The sequence below is a fragment of the Pelmatolapia mariae genome, linkage group LG18, assembly GCF_036321145.2.
Source record: "Pelmatolapia mariae isolate MD_Pm_ZW linkage group LG18, Pm_UMD_F_2, whole genome shotgun sequence".
Classification (NCBI taxonomy): Eukaryota; Metazoa; Chordata; class Actinopteri; order Cichliformes; family Cichlidae; genus Pelmatolapia; species Pelmatolapia mariae.
This window is the reverse complement of record NC_086243.1, coordinates 18,155,935-18,181,150: the sequence shown is the minus strand read 5'-3', so window position 1 is coordinate 18,181,150 and position 25,216 is coordinate 18,155,935. Positions and strand designations below refer to the sequence as shown.

General features: G+C 40.3%; 1 protein-coding gene across 1 annotated transcript in view; it reads right to left on the bottom strand.

The window, feature by feature from the left end:
* Positions 1–25,216, bottom strand: part of phlpp1 (PH domain and leucine rich repeat protein phosphatase 1) — a 44,311-nt gene that overhangs the window by 6,741 nt on the left and 12,354 nt on the right. The window contains exons 2-8 of the mRNA XM_063461029.1: positions 8,270–8,466; positions 7,071–7,196; positions 6,149–6,297; positions 3,313–3,459; positions 1,826–2,053; positions 841–1,043; positions 433–493 (exon numbers count right to left, since the gene is read on the bottom strand). Coding sequence (XP_063317099.1) covers positions 433–493; positions 841–1,043; positions 1,826–2,053; positions 3,313–3,459; positions 6,149–6,297; positions 7,071–7,196; positions 8,270–8,466 — 1,111 coding nt within the window. The remainder of the gene's footprint in view (positions 1–432; positions 494–840; positions 1,044–1,825; positions 2,054–3,312; positions 3,460–6,148; positions 6,298–7,070; positions 7,197–8,269; positions 8,467–25,216) is intronic.

Here is a 25,216-nt window from a genome sequence, read left to right as displayed (position 1 = left end):
AAGTGTGACAGTCTCGTGGACACTGCCCTTTTAAGAAGTTAAAGACAAAGTGAATAGAAGTAAGCTCTGTGTGACTTATGGGTAAATTCTTTAAGACTAGCATTTTTATTTAAAGGTATTTTAAAGTGCAGTGATTAGTTCATGCATTTATATTGACTACAGCTACAGTAAGTACAGAAGGTCAGGATTAGCATGGTTAAAAATGATATCTCTAAGTTTATATTTCACTCCACTTGCAGAGACCGTGTATTTCCTAATTTCGTGTAGTTACACAATCTTTAAAGCATCACACTGAACAACTGCTGCCCTTCTGCTCTTGTAGGGCAGATGTATTGTAAATAAGCTGCATTTACTTTCAGAAGGAACTTCCAAATATTTCTGTTTTATTTATTCATTTTTTAAATTCATGTACATTTCTGGAACTTCTCTCACCTCGAGATATCCATGTAACTCAGATTGGAAGGCACAGGGCTGACATCTAGCTGTCGGAGCTCTGTAGGGAGAAATCCAAACACATTAACTTACAGCAAGGACAGACAAGGTCTCCTACAAAGGTCTATTATAAATGCAGGTAAATGGAAAATGGGGGAAGCATTAGGCAGGGGAGGATGGTGATGACATGTTAGAGAGGAATGATGGGAGACTGCTGCACTGATGAGAATTAAGGGTGTATGCAGACGAACATGGAAGTGATATATATAAAAACATGTTGATGTCTGTGAGGTGTTACATATCCACACATACACACACATACATTATGTGTTGAAATTCAGAAAAGAGAGATACAAATCAGTGATTTCAGTTTAGAAATGTGTGAGGTCACAGCAAAGCCAAACTCACCATTGTTGGAGGCGTAGATGCCTTTGAGTAAGCAGCCCTTAGCCTTCAGGCTGGCGATGTGGTTCCTCTCGCAGTGAAGCACCTCCAGCCTGGGGAAGACCGAGGCGTCCAGCTCCGTCAGCCTGTTATCCCTCACGTCCAGCTGGGTCACGTGCCTCAGTAGGTCAGGCTCGTCCGGCACCATGATGGAGATTTTATTCAACCTGACAAGAGGAGGCATGAAGGAGGCAAAGGTTCATCCAAGTGCACAGGGTTTGGCCTTTACAGCAGGGAACATGCCTAGGGTGACTGCTGATATATTGTGCAGTTTCATCAGTTTGTTTAGTAGTCTGGTCCTGAGTGTTAACAGTTTATCTTGAATTGTTCAAGCGCTCAATCGATAAGAACCCAAGAATGAATAAGAGATAAAAGAGGCATAAATATGTGACTTTGGTCGAGAACTGGCTCTGCTCAGTTTAACTGGATTACAAAACAAGTTTACAAATTTTTCCAGCCTTATGAACAACTTTAAATCCACCGAAAGGAGCTTTTTAAATTTATTAAACAGAAATTCCTTTCAGAACATCAAATCATTCATAACTGCACTTCTTTGTTAAGAAAGCAGAGTTTCACAATGTTGTATGAAATGTAAACTCATCAGTGACACAGAGTAATCTTTGTCCAAAAATGTGTTAATGCTGGACAGAAAACAACTAATTTACAAACCCTGGCCAAGAAAAGTAAGAAAAAGTAAAGTATTAACTGTAAAATAGTGCAAGTCACACCAGCTCTGCACTTTTTCAGACAACGGCAAATGATTTCCCCGTTTTATGCTGTCTGGCAATCTGCTTGTGTTTTGGCTTCCTCCTTTTATTTTTGTTTTCTATTATTTACGCATGTGTGGATGTTCTCAGTGTCACATGTAACCCTGGGACAAACTCTTAGGACATGTTGTTCTTGTCTTCATAGTGAATAAATGCGTAATAATTAGGACACCATGTCATACCTTAGATCGATGTGTTTGACATGGAGAAGTCTGAAATTCTGCAGGGTAAGAGTTTCTAGGTGGTTGCCAGCCATGCAGAGCTTCTCCATGGAGGACAGCCGCTCCAGCACCTGGGGCACATGGTTGAACTGGTTGAAGGAAAGGCCCAAGTAACTCAGCCTCTGCAAGGAACCCAGCTCATTGGGCAGTTCATTTAAGCTGTTTCCATCCAGTAGGAATGTCTGCAAACTGAGACAAATACATGTGATTAGACAGTTGGCATAATTAATGAAAGATCACACAGCTCACACAGAAAGACCACAATTGTATTTCTATATATAGTTAGTGTGCTTGTTGTGACATGTTGTATCAAGCAGGACTAAAAAAAAAAACAATTGCCATTTCCAAAACTCAGTGAACTTGATGCCCAGTAGATGGCAGTAGCTGCATAAATGCACTACTGGCCCCTTCAGGAATTTACAGGTATGCTAGATAATTTCCAGAGATTAATTTCTTATGAGCAAACACACCTGTATGTTTTGAAGAAAGGCTGAGCTTAAAGGACCTCTATTATTACCCAGACTGCAAGTTCTGCCCTAGTTACTAGACTGATTCCCGTAATCCCTAAATTCAAAGTGGAGTAAAATCGACCAAACGTGCAAGGATTTTAAAGGTCAAAGTCCTGACTTTATTTTTTAAGTATATGTTTTGTCACTGCTTTAAAGAGCCAGTAATGGGGCTTTTTTCTACAGGGAATGACTAGTAATGGAAAGAAAGGGAGAAAAAAGTGCCACTGAGCTAACAACATTACCTATGTTCCATCCTCTTCAAAATGCTGGCTCAGAATTATGAAATTTTGTACAGCCAAAAAAAATATTTCTTAGAAACTTAAGTAGCTTGGAACTTTTAAAAAAAAACTTAAGGTGTTCACCAAAACAAGAGACGGACAAAACGGCATTCATAATGACAAATCTGCTCAATAATATAGTAAAAGACTCTGGGAAAGCTCGAGAACTACAGCAAAAACCACAGAATCACATGTACAGCTTATGGTGTTTTCTTATATGTTGGAAGTAGCAATGTATATATCATTGTGGTTGCCATGTCACGTGATTGTTGCCAGGTAACTTTCAGATTTGACTATGTAAATGCTTAAAGAGGCAAAAATGTGGTTGGTCTACGAAAAGATTCATTAGTCAAACTCAAATGGCATCTATGCAAGTAAGCTTTGCCCCAAGTCAGAAGCTTCGGTTCTGTACAGAACAGAGTTGGGCAATTCCCAAGGACTTAATGCACTGCCACTGCTGTGCATATAGTTAACAGGCAAGGTAAACACCAAAAGGAAAACCAAAAGTAAAAAAATCCTTCTGAACTAAAACTCAGGTATATTCATGTTCTGACTCTATGAAATATTTTGATTTTACAGTCATAACTACCCTTGGTTTTCAAAGTTTTGGTAAAACAAAACAAAACTTCTGTGTTCTCAGTATGTTCTTCTCTTTACTTACTTGGTCATGGCACCCACAGAGCTGGGGACAGAGGCCAAGTAGTTACAGCTGAGGTTGACCTCTGTCAGAGTGGGTATGTCACAGATAGCCAGGGGGAACTGGCCAAGGTGGTTGTTGGAGAGATTGAGGCTCCGAAGACGAGAAAATCTAGAGACAGTGAATAAAAATATTAACGAAAAGACAAGGGTGATTGAAGAGCGTGGTTTCATCCTGTTAGTTTTGCAAGAGAGAAAAATCTATACATCTCAACTAAGTGTAGTTTACCCATGCTTTTTAATTAAAGTGAGCACAGAGTGAGATTCAACACACCCATAAACAAACCCTTCCTTCATAGTACAGCTAAACCTTCACGTTTGAATGTTTAGCAAACAAACACAGCAAAGACGCCTGTTGTTCGTTTAAACACCAGTGACCAGTGGCTTTCAGCGTGCTGGCCCTTTGGCAGATCAGTGACCTTCACAGGAGTTGGCTTGCTCTGTCTTTATTTATCCATTTACACACATACCGACACACGCATGCGACCTGCTATCATCTATCACGGAGAGCTCAGCTAGGCATCTGGAGATGAGAAGCGTGCCATATTAGCACCGCACGCTGGAGCAGCTGGTAACAGTGGCACTTGATTTTCCGTGCTATACACATACAGGTTACACACACATACACACAGTATATCACAGTGATATGGGGGGGCAGCCAGCCTAGACGTCGGGTTATTGATTAGAGTGACGGAGAATTTCCAGCTGAGGGTGACTCCTGCAGGCAGGGGATGCGGAGCATGTGGGAAAATGTCATTCCACCATTAAATCAGCCCCTGCAATCTGCTGAGTAACGCTCACACCCCCTCCTCACAGTCCCTACGTGTCTTTGTCATGCTGTGACATTCTGTCTTCTCATGTTACTCTGCTTTGACCTTACTTACATTCTTATTTATTTAAAGCAGCGCTAATTATTTTTAAAAAGCCAGTGAAGCAACTGTTTGCAATATGTTTTTGCTAAAAGTCGTGTCCTCAAAGAGAATTATCAGTTTATACAGTTAGCTATTTATATGTTTAATTATATGTTTACTACTCATCAGCAGAAGCGCACCAGTTGGAACTATAATCCGGTCACGTGGCCTTTCATCGCTTCATTTCAATGCCTTTAATGTCCTTCATAACTCGATAAGCTATCATACATATGTAAATAAAAAAGGCCAAAGGTTCAATGAAATTCATGGAACATCAGCCATTCCCCTCAGTGAGTGGTAACCTCTGTCTCAAAAAGAGATGCATGCTGGGAAGGCAGTCCCATGCCAGAGGAGAGCGCTAGTATCCGAGACAACTGATTATGCATATCTGATTGGCAAATCACCCACCAGTTAGTATTTGGCCAGAAAGAAAATAGAAAGGGGCGGAGGGGGGGAGCCATGTGGCAGGTTCACGTTCCATTGCTCTTGGAAAAATAAAAGACACTATAATATAACCCCACGTCAGATGTCAGAGGAAAGCTAGTGTTTATACAGAAACCAAAACAGACTCTCACACAACAGTCCACACAAAAACATACACACACCCACATTCATAGAGGCTGCATACAGAGTATTATTGTTCTTGAGTCCAGCTTTTTGGACTTCAGTCTCTCTGGGGAAAGTGAGTACTCAAGTAACTCTGCTGCGCGGTTCTGTTAGAACCTCTCTATTTTCAGCTAACTATTCATCTCTTTCTCATTACTGACCTCATTTTCTGTCATGCTGGGTCAAATGCGGATGAGCCTACTTAGATTTGGCAGGGCTAAATTGATGTCTCTCACTTGACCAGCAGGGGAGCTGTGTTTCACTCAGATATTAAAACTAGCTATTTTCCCATCACATCATCTTTTTTTAAATATTAGTCATTATGCCAGGGATTAAGAAAAAGATGACTCAAAAAAATGACTGTGGTAGGAAAACATAAAATCCTGACCTCATTCATTCACAATATTCTATCAAGCAGACACAAAAGTGAGCAAGATCATACATGCACAGCTACACACACACACACACAGATTCCTTTAGTGCAGCCATGTTAAAATGAAGGAACACGCCATACTATATCAAGACTCTGTATGCGCTGACCCCAAATCAGTAGCCTGCAGCCACTATTTCTGTTGCATGCAACACGCAAGCAGCTCTCACGTACACTGACACTCCACACAGCTAACACATACTCAGGCACCAGATTCACACTATTCAAATGGTAAAATTTTTATGGTAATCTTCTCCACAGAGAGATGTTGAAACAAGTGTGCAAATATATTAATTTGTAACTGCATACGTGCACATACACACGTGGAGACACATATACAGCATCTTGGCTGTGGTCTTTAATCTGCGACCATGATAAGCATGCAGCAGATGGTGCCCACAGAGAGAAAGAGCGAGGGAGGCCAGGCACATTAAAAGCTTCCCTGCAGACACTTCTACCCTTCTGGGCTCTGGGCTGATTTGGCCTAGCCTGGTACAGCCCTGGCTAGCCTCTTTGGTCCCTGTGTGCCAATGGCCCCAGTCCTAGACTGCTCAGGTCGATGGCTTGCAAATTGCAGGCAAAAGCTAAAGCTTTCCAAAACCAGCCAGCCGTGACTTGCTGTTCCCATTGAAGCCTCACTGTGTCGGTGTCTTGTCTCCTCCATATTGTACAAAAGCCTATCTCGACTCCAGCTGTTGTTAAGTTACACTAAGCTTTTGTAAACCATATCTTTCTTTAGTTTTCATCTTGCCCGAGCCGGCCCATCCAGACCACCTCCTCGACCTATTGTGAATCTTCAGGTCTGTTCTTTCATTCACAGGTGTGTTTACGGTAGTCTTATAATGGCACTGTACCTCTGCAGCTGCTGTAGCCGCTGATCTGCAGGCAGGAAGTTGTGTTTTAGGTTGAGGTGGGTCAGGTCGTGGCTATAAAAGAGATTGGGGGGAAGATGCTCCAGACTGCAGCAGGACAAATCAACTGAGTGGATTCTCTGGGACACCATCTAAAAAAGAGGTGGAGTGGAAAGCAAAGAAGAGAGGAGAGCAGAGGTAACAGGGAGAGAAAAAGAATGTGGAGTTAAAAAGGATTACCCCGACCACATAAGACTGTACTGGTTCATGATGTCTTTGTAGCCTGCTGATAGGGGCTCAAATGTCATTCAGAGGCAATCTTCTTAGGATTAGAGAGTCAGAAGAAGTCAAGGGACAGTCCAACAGCTTGGTAACCTGACATCACGAGTTATAACATTGGGTAATCTAGTTAACTGCAGGTGTAGAGAGTAGTTAGTCTGTGTCCATTTGATAAGTCGGTTTCAAAGAAACGTGGATGATATAAACCGAAACGACATCTGTCATGTTGGAGGAGAAAGTCTACCGTCTGTGAACGGCAGCCTTTCAGAGTTGACTTAGCTAGAGGCTCAGCAGTCGTCACTGCAGCACGTGCTGCTTCTATCCAGGCTTCTATTCTGAGTGGCCCTCAGGGTGCTGGTGACATGCATGTCCCTGTTAATATTTAGAAAAGAGGTTTTCTGGCTATGGCCTACTTGAGTTCAAATGAGAGAGAGGAGAGAGCCATCAGTGGTGTTTATGTGTGTGAGAACACCCAGACAGGTTATAGAGTACAGACTGCACAGCAGTGAAATATGTGCACTTTTAACTCTACCGGGCTCATACGACAGCGGCATTGTGGTGGGTGTAGTGCAGCTGACCCGAAAGTAGTGCCCAGGGAGCATATGCTCCTCCTTTTCTTTCTCTAACTCTTTTGCCCACACAATACCTTGGCAGCGTGTCTTTGCCAGCGCAGGTGCTCCGTGAAGCTGTCAAAGCTGACATAGTAGGTTTGACTCTGAGGCCCTGCTGAGCTGAAGGCCAAACAATGATTGTGCTTCTTCACCTCCTCCACCTGGAGACAGACACACACGAGAATGTCACTGGAGTGTAAAATACTGACATCTCTTATCCACTTCTGAATATAAATTAAAAAGCTCATCTTTAGGCATCAGAAAAGAAAAGTGAAAGGAAAACATGAAACACGGAGGCCTACATAGGTTAGTTCTCATATATATATATAAAAAAGGAACAAATAACACACTAAATGTCTGCAGGCTAGTCAGATTCAGTCACCTGTAAAAAAGAGAAAAAGCATGCACGTTCGTATAATGAAATAACACACACACGTGACTGACATTAGAAACAAAACGTGTGTATGTGAAATTGCTTTTCAGTCATCCACAGTCACATACTCCAGCAGGCTCGGTGAATGGCTGACTACTTATGTTGTTTGAACAGAATACTAGCAGGCGTACACACAAACTCACTATAGACAAACACAGAGGAACAGAAAAGAGGGTTGACTCGAGGTCAATGTGTTGTGTGTGAAATGTTTAAAAACTGGGCGTGGTGACACACTGAGTGTTCTTTGTATCAGGCAGACAAGCAGATAAGGCTTTTCAGAAGAGCCCTTAGAGCTTGTTTAGCAGATACACACATGCGCACATAAAGCAATAAATGGATAAAGGTCGCTTTTGGGAAGGCAATTTAAAACGCTACAGTGACATAAAGCTGTTTTAACGCTATACTGATCCATTACACTAAATATTAAAGCGTGTCTCGACTCCAAATTAGAAAAGGTGAAGAAGAAAAAAAACACACATCAGTGCTTTAGCCCTGGCTTGCACAATCCCTGTCTGACCTTGAGAGCTAAAATGAACAAAGCAGGAAGCAGTATTTGATGTCAAACTAAAGGTGACATTTCATCAAGGACAAACTTGCCTGCACAGGGAGGCATTTGAAGAGGGTAATAACATTGACTTTATCAGGTCATTCTCTGATGATATCATGTTATGGGTTTATGATCCAAGGCATAAACTATATAACATCACCATAAAAAGACCAGGGTAAAAGAGGGAGAGAGAGAGAAAAGAAAATGATTATGTGACAACAGTAACGCCCTGTCATGGTGTGACTTTTACATACTTTTCCTCCAATGAGGGGCAGGATGTGCATCTTCCCTGTCTGGCTCTCCTTCACAGAGGAGACAATGAGGCAAGTGCCGCACAGGATGACCTGGCGTCTGGTCCAGCGGTTGACTGGTAGTTGAAGCTTCCCTTTCCGAACGTTGTAGGTTCCAGACAGCTGGACCCTCTCTGAGCTCTCGATGCTCTGGGGCTTCCCTGAAACAGAGAAAGAAATGTTTTGTCCAGTTAGCACTGCAGACTTGACGTGAATACAGATTAGACAGAATCAGTTACTGCTGCAGTTAGAATCCACATGAAACCACTGAAGAAACTTTTAGAAAATCAGAGAAAGTTAGGGTAGTGAAGACAGCTATACAACACCACTCAAAAGCATATACTTTCATGGGTCACTTTGTTTGGTACACCATGCATTTAAGCATGCAGACATGGTCAAGATGACCTGTCCAAGCTCACACTAAGAATTGGTAAGAAAGGTGATTTAACTGACTATGAACATAGCGAGGTTGCTGGTGCCAGATGGGCTAGTCTGAGTATTTCAGGAACTTCTGATCTACTGGGATTTTCCCACACAGCCATGTGGAGGGTTTACAGAAAATGGTCCAAAGGAGAGAAAATATCCAGGAAGCAGCAGTTCTTTGGGCCTCGTTCATGCCAGAGGTCAGAAGAGCTTGGCCTGAACTCTTTAAGCTGAAAGGAACGAGAAGTAGCTTAAAGAGAAGTAACTTAAATAACCAACCGAGGAATGCAGAAGAGCATCAATGAATGCACAATGTGTCAAACCTTGAAGCAGCAGAAGACACTACTGGGTGCCACTAAGAACATTAAACTGAGGCTACAATTCGCATAGGCTGACCTGAAATTCGATAACAGAAGACTAGAAAATATCGCCTGGTCTGATAAGCCTTGATTTTTGTTGCAACATTCGGATCGTAGGGTCAGAGTTGTCTGGTACGAGCAAGGCATAGTGAAAGTTTCCCATGAATATAAAGCACAAGTCAAACCCAGCAAACAGGCTTTAACCGTTCTACTGCTTATTTGAGTCTATATTTTGGTATAACAGTGCTCTGTGCTAAAAGCTCACAATGACACTGGACTCTGCACTCTGGACAAGTTACCGTCTGTTGCAGGGCTAATACGGTGAGACATTCATGTTCGCAAGTTTACACCTACGGTCATCTGACTCGAACCACTGTGCCACCAAGCTGTCAAGATGTCACTCAAAAACCAAGCAACCAAACGAAAAACAAACTAACAAAAAACAGCAACTCGATGAACATTCAGGCAGCTCAAAATTGACAATATTTATCCGGCTCGCCAAAGAGAGCTAACATCACGATGCAGGCTTAGCATGAAGTCTAAATATATTAGGCACAACTGTCGCCATTGGATGCTTTGCTTTAGACTCAGAAGTGAATAGTCCAGATTTGCATTCAAAACAGTGCAGCCCACATAATTAGAGTCTCAAATTCAACACCAGGTAAACCTCTTTTAAAATGATGCTTTTACAATATCTGGGTCTCATTTATTCAGTTTTTACCCATCTGTCTGCCTTTGCCCCTTGCATGGATCTCTCACTTCACTGCTAGCCTGCCAAACCTGACAGTCAGGCTGCTTATCAGGCGTTCTGTCAGCCAGGCTGTGTTATCGTTCTGTCTAAACATCCACCTGCTTTCTGTCTACCTCCACCTCCGCAAAAATCTCCCTGGGCTGGCGTGTGCTGTCCTTCTCCCCTGTCCAACTTGCCTGCCTTTGGATTTCCCCCTTGCTATCTGCAGCTTCAATGTTTTGCTTTCGCAGCATGTTTAACCTCATTGTTTTCTAATTTGGCTAAGAGATTCGTGGCATGGCGCAAGAAGTTTTCCTTTCCAAGCGACAGATGGTCATAGAAAAATGTCTTTTGTCCTGTGGCTCGCTGTAAACTATCCACATCTTTCTTGTGACGTCTCCTTCACACATTATTCACTTCCTTCTAAACACTAAGCAAAGCAGGGGCTGGGGAGGGGCAGTGGAGAGTTTATGGAAGAAAGAGTCAGTAAGGTAAGCAAGTGAGAACTTGCACACACTCTCATGGCTTTAAATAATTCAGGTCTTTCACATGCAGACTGTATCTAGCGTGGCACGGTAGGGTACTGCACACTGTGTTCATCAGCAGGCATTAAAAACATTTTAACCAGAAGTGGCACTGCATGAGCTGGTGTGGTTAAGAAGACGGTCACGAGAATACATACACATTTTAATCTGATGATTATCAGATTATCTTGCGAGAGACGCAGTTTCAAACCGACCCAGGATATTCATTTATTTATTGAAATTAGCAAAGCGCCTGAGCCCTAACATCTCCTCAGTGGTGCAAGCTAATCTTGTGCTCACAGCAGAATCAATAGTCTCGTTTGCAAAAGGATATTTGCTCTGACAGAACGCTGAGTATGTAACACAAAACACTGTTGTTAAATGTCAATTACGAGTCGTGCATAACTATAGTGGAGAGCTGTATCGGTATTCTTAAAACTACAGGGCTGCTAACAGAGGGCAAGCCTCTAAAGAAGTTTAAGATAAGAAATGAAGGAGCAGCTTGATTTTAAAGAGAAGAAATACTTCTGTGAGCAAAATATGAAGTGAAACATGGTAAACACACGCCACGTTTGCAGCTTAACACACACTTCAGAAATGACAGAAATATGTATTAAGCAGAAAAAAATCTATTTATGTGCATATTATGAGTCATATCGGGTCTGTGGTTCTAGGCAAAAAAGATGACTCTTACTGTTTTAAAGGAAGGACTATTTATGTGAAGATCTGCCGGTAACGACAGCTTAAACAAGGTTTATACTGTAAACAAAGCTCATTATGATCAAAAGAATTTGTTTGTTTATTGTCCAGTGTATATGACAATATGTTTAACATTTCTTTCAGAATTTCTCTCAGTGCTCTGGCAGCCAGTTTTGACTTCACAGTAGGCATTAAAAGCTGACAGCCTATTGGTGCGAATAAATATGCTTTAATGAGCTTAAAAGATGAAAAGATTTAAGTAACATTCTTTTTCTGTTTTCTTACTTTATGTTAATGCATAAATCCAATTAGATAATTACCAATATTTTCCAAATATGTGAATAAGAGATTAGCTATCTCTGTACGTTTTAAATTATTCAAATCCTCACAGGCATTTTTTTTAACCAAATATGTAATATCATGAATTTGGCATCTGTACTACGTCTCACTCAGCCTGAGATGGTGAATTCGAGATTCAAGGAGCTAAAGATACGCTCTTTTGTGTTAAGTGTAGTGCTTAAATTTATTAGACCAACTGTCATAAAAACAAGAAACACACAAATGTACTTTCTATTTAAAAAAATAATAATAATAATGTGCTTTACTTTTTAAAAAAAAGTAAGATCCATTACAGAAACAAAAAATGTCAGTGAGCAATACTGTTAATTTAGGGCAGCTATAGCAAAAACCTTACATTGGTGGTGGTCAATAGAGTTATTAAGCACTGTAGGTGTTGTTAAAATAATATATATCTGTTAAAAACAAAAACTCAACAAACTGCCTTTGTGACATTTCATGCTTGAGAATAAGGCATAAGTGAACATCACTGGATGTTCTGTTTATGTCATTCATACTGCCTCCAAAAAGAAAAAAAAACCACAAACTGTTCCCTCTGTGCAAACCCCCCCACCCCCACAACCCCCACTGTTGATCTCCACACTCATTTAATTGTACTTCTGAAACAAGTGGAGTGTGAAAGGAGCAAATGAAACTGAAGGTTTTATCTCTCTTTAAAGAGACATTATTACCATCCACTTTGCAGGAAACACCATTAATGATTTGTATTATTGTGACTACGTGTATAAAGTATTTTAGGTACAGACAAGAAAATGCCAGATACTAGGAAAGCGGTCCCTTTCCCTTTTTATTCTTTTCACAGATTTGGAACATCATTCCTGTTGCATATAATTGCATATAATGATATTGCATGCACAGCTTCAAATAAGTCAACAAGACTTGGCAAGACAAGACACGACAAGCCAAACACTTGTTTATACCTTGATCGCATTTCTAAATCCTAATGCCTCATTCACATATCTGAGAGGGAAAAAAAAGTCTATTACATTTTGCAAAGTTGGTTTCCAATTTAACTTCAGTCCAGTCGAGTGGCGCACACAAATACATTCACAAGGCAACAGACAAATATAACAGGTGTCTACTTTCAATTTCAGCTTGTAATAAATGGTTCGGATAAGCGAGGTAAACTGTAGATACGCGTTTCCTTTAAGAGGAAACGTGGGGAAGGGGAAGATTAGATAAGGAACTGAACTGATAACGTAAAGATATATTTAACAACTTAAAAGACTGAAAATATAAGTTAAACTAAGACTATTACATAGTTACTATCAGGTTGGTATCTGTGTTTACTTAACTCGACTACTGTACCTGCTTGAAACATATAAAAATGATCCAAATGCCATCCATGAACAGACAGAAAACCCAACTGAGGTACTGAAACAGGCTGGATACAACTTTCCCTTCCAACCTGCTGGCTGGCAGAGGTTACTAGCAGGAACATGTTTTCATGACAGAGCTTAGGAGGAGAATGTGTTGCATTAGACAAATTATTCACAAGCTTTTAGCCTCAATATGTCACATGAGCATATTCTTACTATTTTTAGGTCTTTTGTTGGAGCATGCTCTCTCCCACACAAGCATATGTGCACACATGCACTCATACACCCCACTCCTCCTCCTACTCTTATCCTCGCTGACATAAATGTCCACACACACACACACACACACACAGTGCGACAGTGACAGTGATTAACCATCTTCATGCGTGCATCCATCCAATTCTGACCCAAAATCAGAAAGTGTTTTTTTCCCCTCATAAGGAGAAGAATACAGTCAGCTTGAGTGGGCTGGTTTTGTGCTAAGTTTGATAGCTACTCCTGTACTGACAATGCTGTTTACAACCATCTCACATGGACGTGGGATGACTGGATGGAAGTACATTTCAGTCTAGCCATGGGAATGCACAACGTAGGAAACAGAGAAATGGGTGCGACTCTGACATGAGCATCCTGTTTACAGAGGTAGATCAGAGAAAACCAGGATCTTTTCCTGGTTTTTGTAGGGGAAGGAACTTATAGGAGGCATCTGTCATTATTCCAAATGCATGAACCACATCCCACTTGCAGTGAAAACATGATAAACAACGATGGCGTTACTCACGGTAGTCAGCTATCCCGTATTATATGGGCAATGCATAAGACTGTGAATTTGAAAAATAATAGTCAGGCTCTTTAAAGTGGGTGTGCTCATGTTCAGAAGTCAGTCTATTCCTAGCCCTACTGTATGTAGGAGCTGGAGTAGTACAGTTTGTGTGTGTGTGTGTGTGTTGGTATCTAAAGATGGTTTCCTTCCTTTTCCCCAGGCTCAGGAAATAACAGTTTCCCTTCCACATTAGGCTCAAATATCCAAGTGTGTGCACCACTACTGCTTTAACACAAACATAAATATGCACACACTCACAGGATGAAAGAACAAATGGCACTATTAGAAACCTGACTTTCTCTCAATGTTGAAAATCTTATTTCTGCAAAAGCTTACAGGTACACTCTGAAATCTGCAACTCAATTAGATCTTTCACTAGAAGCTACTCAATTCATCGGTTTCTGAGACGGCCATATATTTATTTATGTGGTATGCGATGCAATGGAAAGAAATAGCACAGCTTATCCAATTTTGCATACTGTGCTAAGCATTTACATACTTCCCCATAGTTTTATTGCTTCTCTATGTAAGAATAACTTTCTTCCTGTAAGCTCTTGTGGGCTTGGCACCTCTGAGTATAGTTAAAAAAAATTAATCATTAGTAAAAACACTTGTTCTATTTTTACTGTACATACAAATGAGTCCCTAGAATGCAATCGCAATACTTGGAAAAAAATAAAACACATATAAAAACACCACTGGTTAATTTCTTCTTAAAGAACACTTCTCTCTATTTTTGACTGCACAATCTTCCAGTAAATTCCAGCTCTAAGAAGCCTTTGAAAATCCTGTACATCCTAAAAATACTGAAACAATCAAAGCGAGAGTTAGCCTGCAAAGGCAAATTTTGGTCAAATAATGGTCCCACTAGTCTTGCGTCCCAATGATTTGAAATGCAATCACTGATAAGAGAGAGAAAATATCCAGATGATAAAATTATACACGCCAAAGACCATTTTAGTCTACTGCTATGGTAGCACTTCCACTTCTTCAGTTCATTTCAGGACTTCAGCCCTGTGAAACACACATTAATGTTTAATTTAAGATTAAGCACGAAGATGTAACAGCTACTACTGACACTGAGGACCTAGCCCTCTCTGAATACAGACATCTATATTGTATGATATCTACCAGCAAAGTATATAGTGAGTTTTTTGGGCAATAACATCCAGTGACATGAAATAAAGAGCCCTGAGCTGACTCTGGCTCACTAGAAAATCTGACTACCGATGCCCTGATGTCCCCGTCATCCGTCATTGTTAGCAATCAGTCAACTAGGCCAGCCTCTCTACATCCATCTCCTATTTAACAGATCAACACTTCTTTCTTGTGGATCTTCTCGGTAATAATAAGAATACAACCTGACATCAGCACACTATCTGTAAAGGACTGGGCATGCCATACCGTAGGGCATCAATGACCCACATAAGTCACAACTGAGCATGAGCTTGTAAATTATAAGCAATGACCAATCCAATTTAATGACTGGCAAGACTCTGGTGACATATAAATGCTTCCAAGTCAGTGCTAGGTACAATATGTATATATATATATATTTTTTTTACTTCTTTAAATGCAACCGAAATTAATTATATAAATATTTAACAGCATAGAAAACTGACTAAAAGAGACTTTGATGACATGTCTTATACATTTACAAAAAGCAAACTGAAGTTGAGAGTTGGAGAAAGTACATGGAGATGTAAAACAGAAAAGCCAGCTGTTACTCTCCAACACAAGTAGATGCCTCTGCTTCAAACATATATAAACACAATAAGTCAAAATATACCTACTCAAAGGTGACTTATCTCAGGCAAGACAGTGATATTTGTCCTACATTTTACTTGCTGCGTCCCTCAGTCTGAGTCTTGCTATTCCCTTCTTTATTTCTTCAGCAGTACTCCTTCTCTGTGGAAGACTTGAGGTGATTACTCAGATGAAAAGTGACAGGCAGTGGTTGATGAGCCATGCTCGAAGGTGGCAAAAGCCATCGCGGGTGACACACTGCTTGCTGTATTCATGTTAATACTCCACATTTTCCCTTACATTACATTTTTACCTCTCTGTACCTTTCAGAGATATACACAGGCTGAACTGTGAATGTGCGGTAGTGATAAAAAAAAAAAAAACATAGTGCACAATGGAAATTTTTAGGAAGGTCTCAAGCCCGTTTAAACCCGCACAGTTTCATCGTTTTTGTAATGAGTAACCCTTAATTTGTAACTTGGTAATCCTACAAACCGCTCTTTAAAACTTTCCAGATGTTACTGCACAAACCAGTCCAAACAGACAGAAGGGGCTGCCTTGGCCTCAGGGACTAAAGAGGTGTTGATGTGTGAAATGTGTCAAGCTGTCCTTTGTGTAAAAAGTGATAAGGAGATGAGGTGGATGTTTGCATGGGAAATAAGTGTTCCTGCATTATCACTGCGTGACACTAAATTTGCACAAGTGCTTAGAGTTGGGCAAATACAGTGTATTCTTACTTTACTTTGTGCTGAGCAAGAATGTTCTACATTTCCCTGTTGTCTTAGGGCTCAAGTTTGAATAATTTTTACTTTTAAAGGGAGGCAAAGTTTAATAAAATGTTCAAGAGTCAAAATATGAAACTGTTAAGAATTTAGTTGTTGTTAGATGAGGAAAAAAAGATCCTCCCTCAGCATCATGTACATTATGCAAATGTTATTAGCATAACATGCTAAACTAATAGGATAAACCTTAAAAATATTACACATTCTCAATAATAACATGTTAGCGTCGTGAGCCTGTTGGGATATGAGGCCAATGTCTTGTAAATTATGTATGATAACATGTTGGCATACATCAAGTGTTATCGTGCAACGTTATCATGCTAAGCATATTAACTTAGCATGATAACATGGTAAGCTAATGTGATGATGAGATGAACGTAAAAAACACGAAAATATCGACATTAACATATGTGAGCCTATTAGTATATGGGAACACTATTGTTTACTTTATGTTAGTGTAACAACATACTATACTACGATTAACCTGAAAAACATTAAGCCAATATTAACTTGTTAGCATTGTGAACTTGTTAGCATATAGGGACAGTCTCTTATGCTTTATGTAAATATTAAAATGGCAACATGCTAAGCTAAGCTAACTGGAAAAAGTTCCGAGTTAAAAAGTCAAGAAAAAATGCATTTTTAAAACAATATTGTTCTAGTCTAGTTTAAAGCTTGTTTATGAATGCATCAAAAAATTAAAAGCCTAAAATTAATGGGCAATAATGTAAAAGATTGAACTACTGTGGCTAGCATAAAGCTATATTTTTCTAACATTCTGAATTATTCAGATACCTAGTAATACCTTATAAATCAGAGAAAGAGAGCCTGCTATAAGTATAAAATTGTCATTTTGATGAGTACTCTGTTATAAGGATATGTTCACTTTTTTTAGTGCTTTAATTACTGGCTCCAATTTGAGTTACATTCAGCTTCGTGCTCCTGTCTGCTGTCAGTGGACATCCTTCAGTCTTAACAGCACAGCCGAGGTGATGCCCCCTCCCCCCAACAGTAGCACAGCAGAGCCAGAGAGATGAGAACTGAGAGTCTAGGGTATTGTAGTGACCCAGGTGCCCATGTGACATCACTCTATCACAACAGAGAGGATGAGGTGGACAATTATTAGTGTGAAGGATGCCGTAAAATTCTGAAAGCTCATCTCTTTTAAACTTGTCACCAAGGAGGGCAACATGCACACACACGCAGACACTACACAAAATATCACTCTCTCAAACTCTCAGTCCAGTGAAACACATCCTGAATCCAAATGAGGTCACAGCCTGCGATATCTTCTCCATCAAACCATTATTACCCTTTGCCCCTGGGAAGAAGGGAACTAAACAGTCCTCTGCTATTAAAGGCATTGTACAACTCCAGTTATCAGGTCATTGCATTACCACCCACCACCTGCAGGGAAATGCCGGGATGCAGAGCAGCACTGGGATAAAGGAAAGGTTGTCTTATCTGAAGATAAATTTGTCTTTAACGCTGCCTTTTTTGTCACTTCGCTTTTGCCCATTTGCACACTCACTTAAACTTCTGCATTTTTAATTTCTAACGTTAGTTAATGCATGCTGGGTGAAAGAAAAAAAAAACTCAGTCCACTTAATATTATTCCATATCAGATCATATTAACCTGAGATAAATCAGTACTGAAAGGCAGACGCAATTGCAAATGCAAACGATGTATGAATGTGTAACATGCGCCTGACCGTTGGCACGAGGAGTTATAAAGGCTCAACAAGTGTTTAGCGAATCATCCTGTGCAGCTATTTAAATATTAAATATATAATGTTTGTGCCTTTAAATAAAAGTAACACAGTCCTTCAAGCCACCCATTACACTGGTAACATGCTTCATCACGTTATTTAAAAAACACTAAACACCACTTAGGTGCAGTGGATAGAACTGTATTATGGATGCTTCAAATTCAGGTGCTGGCATCAGGGTGAGAAAAAAAAAGATGTTCCCCAGTGATTTCCTGCCAGTGAAAGGGTTGGATACTGACGTACATTTGTGCTCCCCCACTCTCTCTTTCCAGCTCCACTCCTGCTGCTGTTATGTAATGAGTGTGTGTTATGAAACCTTACATTGAAATACACAGGCCTCCCGGTCAGCTAGCTCACACATTCATACACAGACACACAAGAGCTGTGGGGATTTTTTCATTTATTAGCTTTTCTTTTGTATTCAAGTGAATGCATACAGTTTTTTGCATGGGAGCATGTACTACAAATTAACTGAAAGCATGGGTGTTATGATTATATGAGTATAATTCCAAGGCTGTGGAAGTTTGTTGGACTCCCAAATTAATTATTAGTATGCTTGTGCATCATCTTTTCTACAAGTGCAGAAAAAGATGAGGGCCAAAAGGCATGTTAAAAGCGTCAATAGTGGAAGCATGGCAGTCTAGTATAAGGCAACAGAGAGAACGATGGAAATAAATGGAGCTCTATGGACGGAAAGAAAAGTCGACGCTAACAAGGTCAAGATAAAAATTGGCTAAGATGAAGAAGTGAAACGATAATAGATGCAAAGACAAACCGATGCACAATATAAACAGACGGGATGAATTGGCTAGTGGCAAGTTCTGTCACCTCAGGCAGAAAGATTCACAAGAGGAAAGTGCAATGAAAATGTTATGGGAGTAAATCTCAGTCAGCAGTAAACCTGAAAATACACAAAATACTGTCGTTTCCAGCTGACAGATTTAGAAACTGAGTGATAATATAAAATCAGTGAGCTAGGTTTTGTAGTTCGGATGAGTTATGTCTGTAAATTACAGTGGATGATTACCGCTGACGATGAGTATTCATTTTATTGATCATATTTTGTTTAAAATACTCAAAAAAGTTTTTTTGAATAACAAAATAAGTAATAATAGCTCCCCAAAAAACTGTCACTGTGATAATTTAACTGTAATAAACATCTCACGAGAAACATAACTAAAATGTCACAGTGACTGTCCATCATCTGTTCTGTAAATGATCAGTTCAAGTTATCATTATTATTATTATTATTATTAGTATTATTATCATCATTGTTATTATTATTTTAGTAACACAAATGACCTCAAAAAAGCACATGTTCAGTCAGTATTGGCGGATTGTTTCAAACAGAAGTAAAACCTTTTTTGTGTGTGTTTTTGTATGTTTTGTTTAAGAAATAAGGCGAGAGGAATCCAGATTCAGTCACTTGCAATAGCTGTCTAATATCTTGCCAGCTAAAAGTCAGATGTAATTCCTGTCAAACCCTTCTTCTAGCCTTTATATAATATACATAACATAATGCTGTTTCATGTGGAGCTGCACTGCATGATGAATTTGTCCTCTGGTGTGGAAGAGGTTGGTTAAGTAGGGAAATCATAAATTACCAGCAGGTCATGAACGCGTGAGAAACAAACGGGAGGTTGCTAAGCTTTCACACACAAAATAAAGCAAGCCTGCACACGTGTGAACTGAGTTACTGCTGTGTGATAGTAAACTGGCAGGAAAGCCATGGTGTCCAGTTATGTAATGCGTCTCTGTCTTACTTGCTTTCTCTCTCTCTCACACACACACACACACACACACACAAACAGGTTTCAGCTCTGTCTGTGTGTGTGTGTGTGTGTGTGTGTGTGTGTGTGTGTGTGTGTGTGTGTGTGTGTGTGTGCGCATGCATGTAAAATATTTTATAGGACAAGAAGCCCTCAGCAGGACCAAAATTCCTCTTTTTTCCTACACATCTTTCTTCATAAACCATTCCCTTGTATATATAATGTCAGGTTTCAGTATCTCCAGCTGTTATTCACACTTTGTTTTTTCCTCACTTTCTTCTGTCCAGTGGTTCAGTGGCTGTTCATGTGGGTAGGGAATGATTTCTAGCCCAGGTTACTCACAGCCTGACCCCTCTTTTTTTTTTGCAAACCTATAAAAACCTTAGCCATCTTTTGAAATATACTAGTACAGGCAGTACCTGAAAGCAAAAAAGAGAATTAAAACAAAAAGAGAGAAATGACTGCATTTATATTAGTGCCTTATTCAGCGCTTCTCTCCATTTACAACTTCCATTTACAACCCCAACTAGCCCACCCATCCCCTGGCCCCACCCACAGACCTCCACATGCCAGTGGTCCCTGCAGTGTGTCCTCAGCACAACCTGTGCCATTATGTTCAAGGATACACTGTTGACAGCTATGGGTCACTGCAGTCTGGGCACAGGGTGGCACACACTCATGAATGATGCAGCACTCGCCTTTGGTCTTAACAGCTCTTTGACAAACACATGAGGAAAGCTAGCACACAGGAAATGCATGCACAATGTAACAAAGGCTGACTGCAGTGTATTATGAAGTTGCAATTAAAGAAAATCCCAAAGCAAAGAAACAATGCCGTGTTAACAGCATCTGCCTCGAGGAGTTTTTACTTAAACCCAATATGAAATCAAGCATACATTCACAAGCTCCTTTATTATGTTGGCTATAATGTTTTATAATTACCATAAGAACTCAGTACATGAGGGGTACGTTAAAATGTGAGATAACATGCACTTCGGGCTGTGCCAAAAAGTCTAGCAAACAAAGGTTTTCTGTCATAAAAATAAAGGGCTGTTTTTAATTCAGTTCAATTCAATTTTATTTAAATAGCGCCAAATCACAACAACAGTTGCCTCAAGGCGCTTTATAGTGTAAGGTAAAGACGCCACAATAATACAAAGAAAACAGTAGGAAGGAAAAACTCCCTTTTAACAGGAAGAAATTCCAGCAGAACGAGGCTCAGGGAGGGCGGACATCTGCCACGACTGGTTGGGGGTGAGCAGATGAAGACAGGACAAAGATATGCTGTGGAAGAGAGTCAGAGATTAATAATACCTAATAATTACATGGAGAGAGGTGTATAAACACATAATGAGTGAAAAAAGTGACTGAAGAAGAAACACTCAATGCATCATGGGAATCCCCCAGCAGCCTAGATTTATTGGAGCATAACTAAGGAGGACTCGAGGTCACCTGATCCAACCCTAGCCATAGACCTTATCAAAAAGGAAAGTTTTAAGCCTAATCTTAAAAGTAGAGAGGGTGTCTGTCTCCTGAATCCAGATTTTTTATTTATTTTTTAAACCACAGGAAGGTCTCTCCAAAGCTGCTATTACTGTTTTCACAAGCTGAGAGAGCACTATGTCTCATTAATGACACTTCGGGAAAAAAGCCAAGCATTTGCTGGTTTCTGGCTTCTCAAATGGGTGGTGCATCTTCATTTTACTTTACAAATTATACTCAAGAGGCAAGATGTTTACTGTGGCTACAGTTATGCATGTACAAAAGCAAACAAACCATACAAAGATATTGACCAGGCCTCTAGAAAACTTTTGAGTGCAAATTTTCTCATCACTGAATCAGAAAAAAATGCTCTCCTTTAGGAGCATTATTTTTAAGATTTACCCAAATCATGCAGGAGCTTTCACAGACACACATATTATGTTATCGTTCGCAACACTGGTTGCTCATCAGCGCTAACACTGTGTCACTTCAGCCTCCGCATTCTGTCACTCAGCAGTTGCTAATGGCCTGCATACAGCAGCAGCAGCCTGTTTCTGCTGCACTCTATACAGCCTTGATAAAGTGCAGTGCCTTATACTGTATGTGGGGCTTAAAGAAAGTGAGGTAGGGGTGGGGAGGTGGGTACTGTCATCTTAAGCACAGTACAATAACACCCATCCAAACAGAGAGGTTTAGGCTTACCCACCTCACACTCAACCCCCCTGGGAAGTGCATCAAGGGAGGGTGAAATACGAGAGCTAGGGATGAAGAGACAGCGGCGATAAGGAGCAGGCTGACAACACCTCCTGCTGATACAGAGGCTAAAGAGGCGAGATGAGTATAGTAATTGGTAAGCGAGCGAAGGTTTGATGTTGAGCAAAAGGTTAAAACTGATAGCGGTGGGTTGCACAAGCATGGAGACACACACTCACACATTTGTGTTTACGTCGGTGACTAATTAGCATACAGGGACTCCCATGTGTTTGTCACCTTGGGCTTCCCTGTTCATTTGTACCAAAGCATTAATAATGCTGACAGTAATTAAGATGGAACATTTCACATACACTCTCCGACGCGCCACCCTTCTCTTCTCATCATCATGCCACTGCCCTTTTCAGTAAAACTAATATTTCTTCCTTTCAAATGGCGAGAAACGAGAAAATAATGGTAATGCGTGGATGACAAACTTGACATTTGGGATATTTACACATACACAGTCAAACAGTATGTGGTATAGGCACAGAGCACCATGGCTCTAAAAAGAAAAAAAAATTAACTTTAATAACACCAGAATGAGCCATCAAAGTCAACTGCAGAGTCAAAATCCCCCTCTGCATTTCAGCACGGTCCTCCCGTATTAATGATAATAATAATAATCTTACTTCATATCAGTAAGCCACCAATCTAATTAAATTAACAATCTAAAATAGAGGCTTTTAATTGAGACACCAGAACTTCACTTCCACAGCCTGAAGGCCGACATGGACGCCCATTAGAAGGAGAAAATTTAAAGGTCACAAAAGAGCAAAACTGCTACAGATAATCAGGTGGATTGTTTGAGTCATGGCAACACTGACGACTGCAATTCCATGACATTTGGAGAGTTCTAAAAAGGCATAAACAACCTACTTGTTAATTTATGGACAGTGTTCATAATGAAGCTCCAAAGGCCTTAAAAAGTTAATGTGATAATAAATAAAAATCATAATTACAGGAGCAGGAGGATTGACAGCTCTCGGTACATTTATGTATATATTTCACTGTTAACTCCTGCACGGCAGCTAAATCCCTTTTCTTCATATTTTGTTATGACCGAGGCTTTGTGTGTGTACCTGTCAGCCATTCGCACATGATGCCTTTAAAACTCAAAGGCTGAAGGCATAATAAAGTGGGCAAATGGATTAATCTGCCTGTAGTGTATGTCAGTTTACAGCCATGTATAATGTTGTTAGCTGCATTATTGGCTTAAACAACATGGCAATGCAGCTTAACAAGTAAGTATAGATCGTTGTGCTGTAAAATGCTGCACAAAATGCTTTGAGGACAACAGCGATGATCACCATCAACAGATGTGATATTATCTACTGTGTGCACTGAGCATGTGCTACAAATCAAAGTGTAGACAGATTCCTGCTTAGAAAAAAGAGGCAGATTTAAGTGGGCGGCAGCAACACTTTCATACGTGCAGAACTAGAATAGCACTGGAGTGAGCTAGAGACTGGGTGAATACCAGAGCAGTGTACAAAATCATAAAGAAAGCGTGTGTGATTGGTGGGGATTAATATTATGCTCGGCAGACTGAAAACTGCAGGCTGCTTGAGGCTCCTGTCTGAACTTGTTTTTCCTCATATGCAACGACATGAAAATATTTGTGCCATTTGATAGCAGAGATACACTGAGCTGACGTGTTTTGACCGTTACTGCAAGAGAACTGTAAATCAAGCTCAGTTAGCCCTGTCTTTATATGAGCAGTGCATAGTGGCAAAGACAACTTTTTCATTCCTGATTGATTAGCTGTTAAACCAAGCTGAAACACAATCAAATCACTTTCAGTTCCAAGCATTACCAGCGGGTAAACCAGACATACAGATAACAAGATCACTTCTTATAGTATGTACTTAACCTTTACCGCCATTTATTATCAGAAGCTATAAATGACCCTCACAGCTTGGCTAAATCTGCCACATATCCACCGAGGTACTGCAGGCATTCAAGTTATTCTGGGATAAAATACATTAAGGGTTGCCATGTTGGCAGCATGGATGTGTGGCGTCACACTAAGAAGGTGCTGGATTTGAATCCACTGGCTGGCTGGGACCCTTCTGTATGGCGTTTTCGTGGTTCGAGTCCTCGGGTACTTTTACCCAAAGTGCAACACTATGTCCAACAGTATGCTAATTGGTAATTCTAAATTAGCTGTAGGTGTGAATGGTTGTCTGTGTTAGAGCCACAACAGATTGGTGACCTGCATGTGATTTTAAAATAATATAAACATTACATGATTATGACAAAAATATATAAAATGTTGAAAGTAAGAAATAGCATTGTTTTTTTTTTGTTTTTTTAAATAAACACTTATTTGGTATTTAATATAAGCGAACAGACCCTTTCTGTACTCTCTGTGTGGCTGCTGTTACAGCTCACTTGGTTGAGCAGGAAAACCACATGCTGAAAGGCTGCAGGTGCAGGTCATTCTGCAGGTCATTCTCACTACCCTCCTGTCTGCGCTCTACTGTGGCTGTCTAAAAATGGCCAAGAAATCAAAAACTCTGTATATAAGGGACAACATTTAAAAAGAATAAAGCTTAGCACAGTCTGCGTGGCTTCTTTTTGAAAATCCCGGACTGCACATCCTCTTATAGAGAAGATAGACCCAATATAGTTCAAAAGCCAGCCCCTGCCACTGTATCATAGTATGACATGGATTACTTGCACAGCTGTGAAGGCACCATTAACACTAAACAACATAGTGTAAATACAGAGAGAGCATCTACATGATGACTTTTTTAGTGATCTGTTAATTATCTGTTGGGGGGTTTCAGCTTTATTAGATAGCGGAGTAAAGATTAGACAGTGAAGCAGGGAGAGAGAGAGCGTGAGGAAGGCATGGGTCAGGCTGCTGTATTTAGCCTTGCAGGACACAAGGCCCTGCTCATATAAGGAAGACCACATTCTGCACGTATCCCAGCAGTATGACTCTCTAGTTACACAATTTGCTGATAAACTGGCCTGACCAGGCCAGGCATCAAAGGAGGCCCAGAACTGCTAACCAGCTGAAACCCCGTATCATCCATTAGCTATCAAAACTGCAGCAACTGCTCTTCTTATTTTCCAAACACAGAAGTGGTGATGCAATACAGTAGTAAACATACACCTGTCCTAACTTTTCAGACATTGTCTGCAAGTCACTGCATTTCACAAAGCTGTGCTCAGGCACTAATAAACCAGTGATTTCTGCTTTTTCTCATCCATATTTCTAGCTATTTCTATTAAAAAGCCTACTTTTTTAGATAGGCTACTGAAGCTTGTCCATGAAGACTGCAAGTCAGCAAAGCCAGTTGTTCTTTAATACCAAAGAAAGACAGTCCATGAAGTAATCAGACTCCAGATCTTTGGTTGAAGCCTCAAC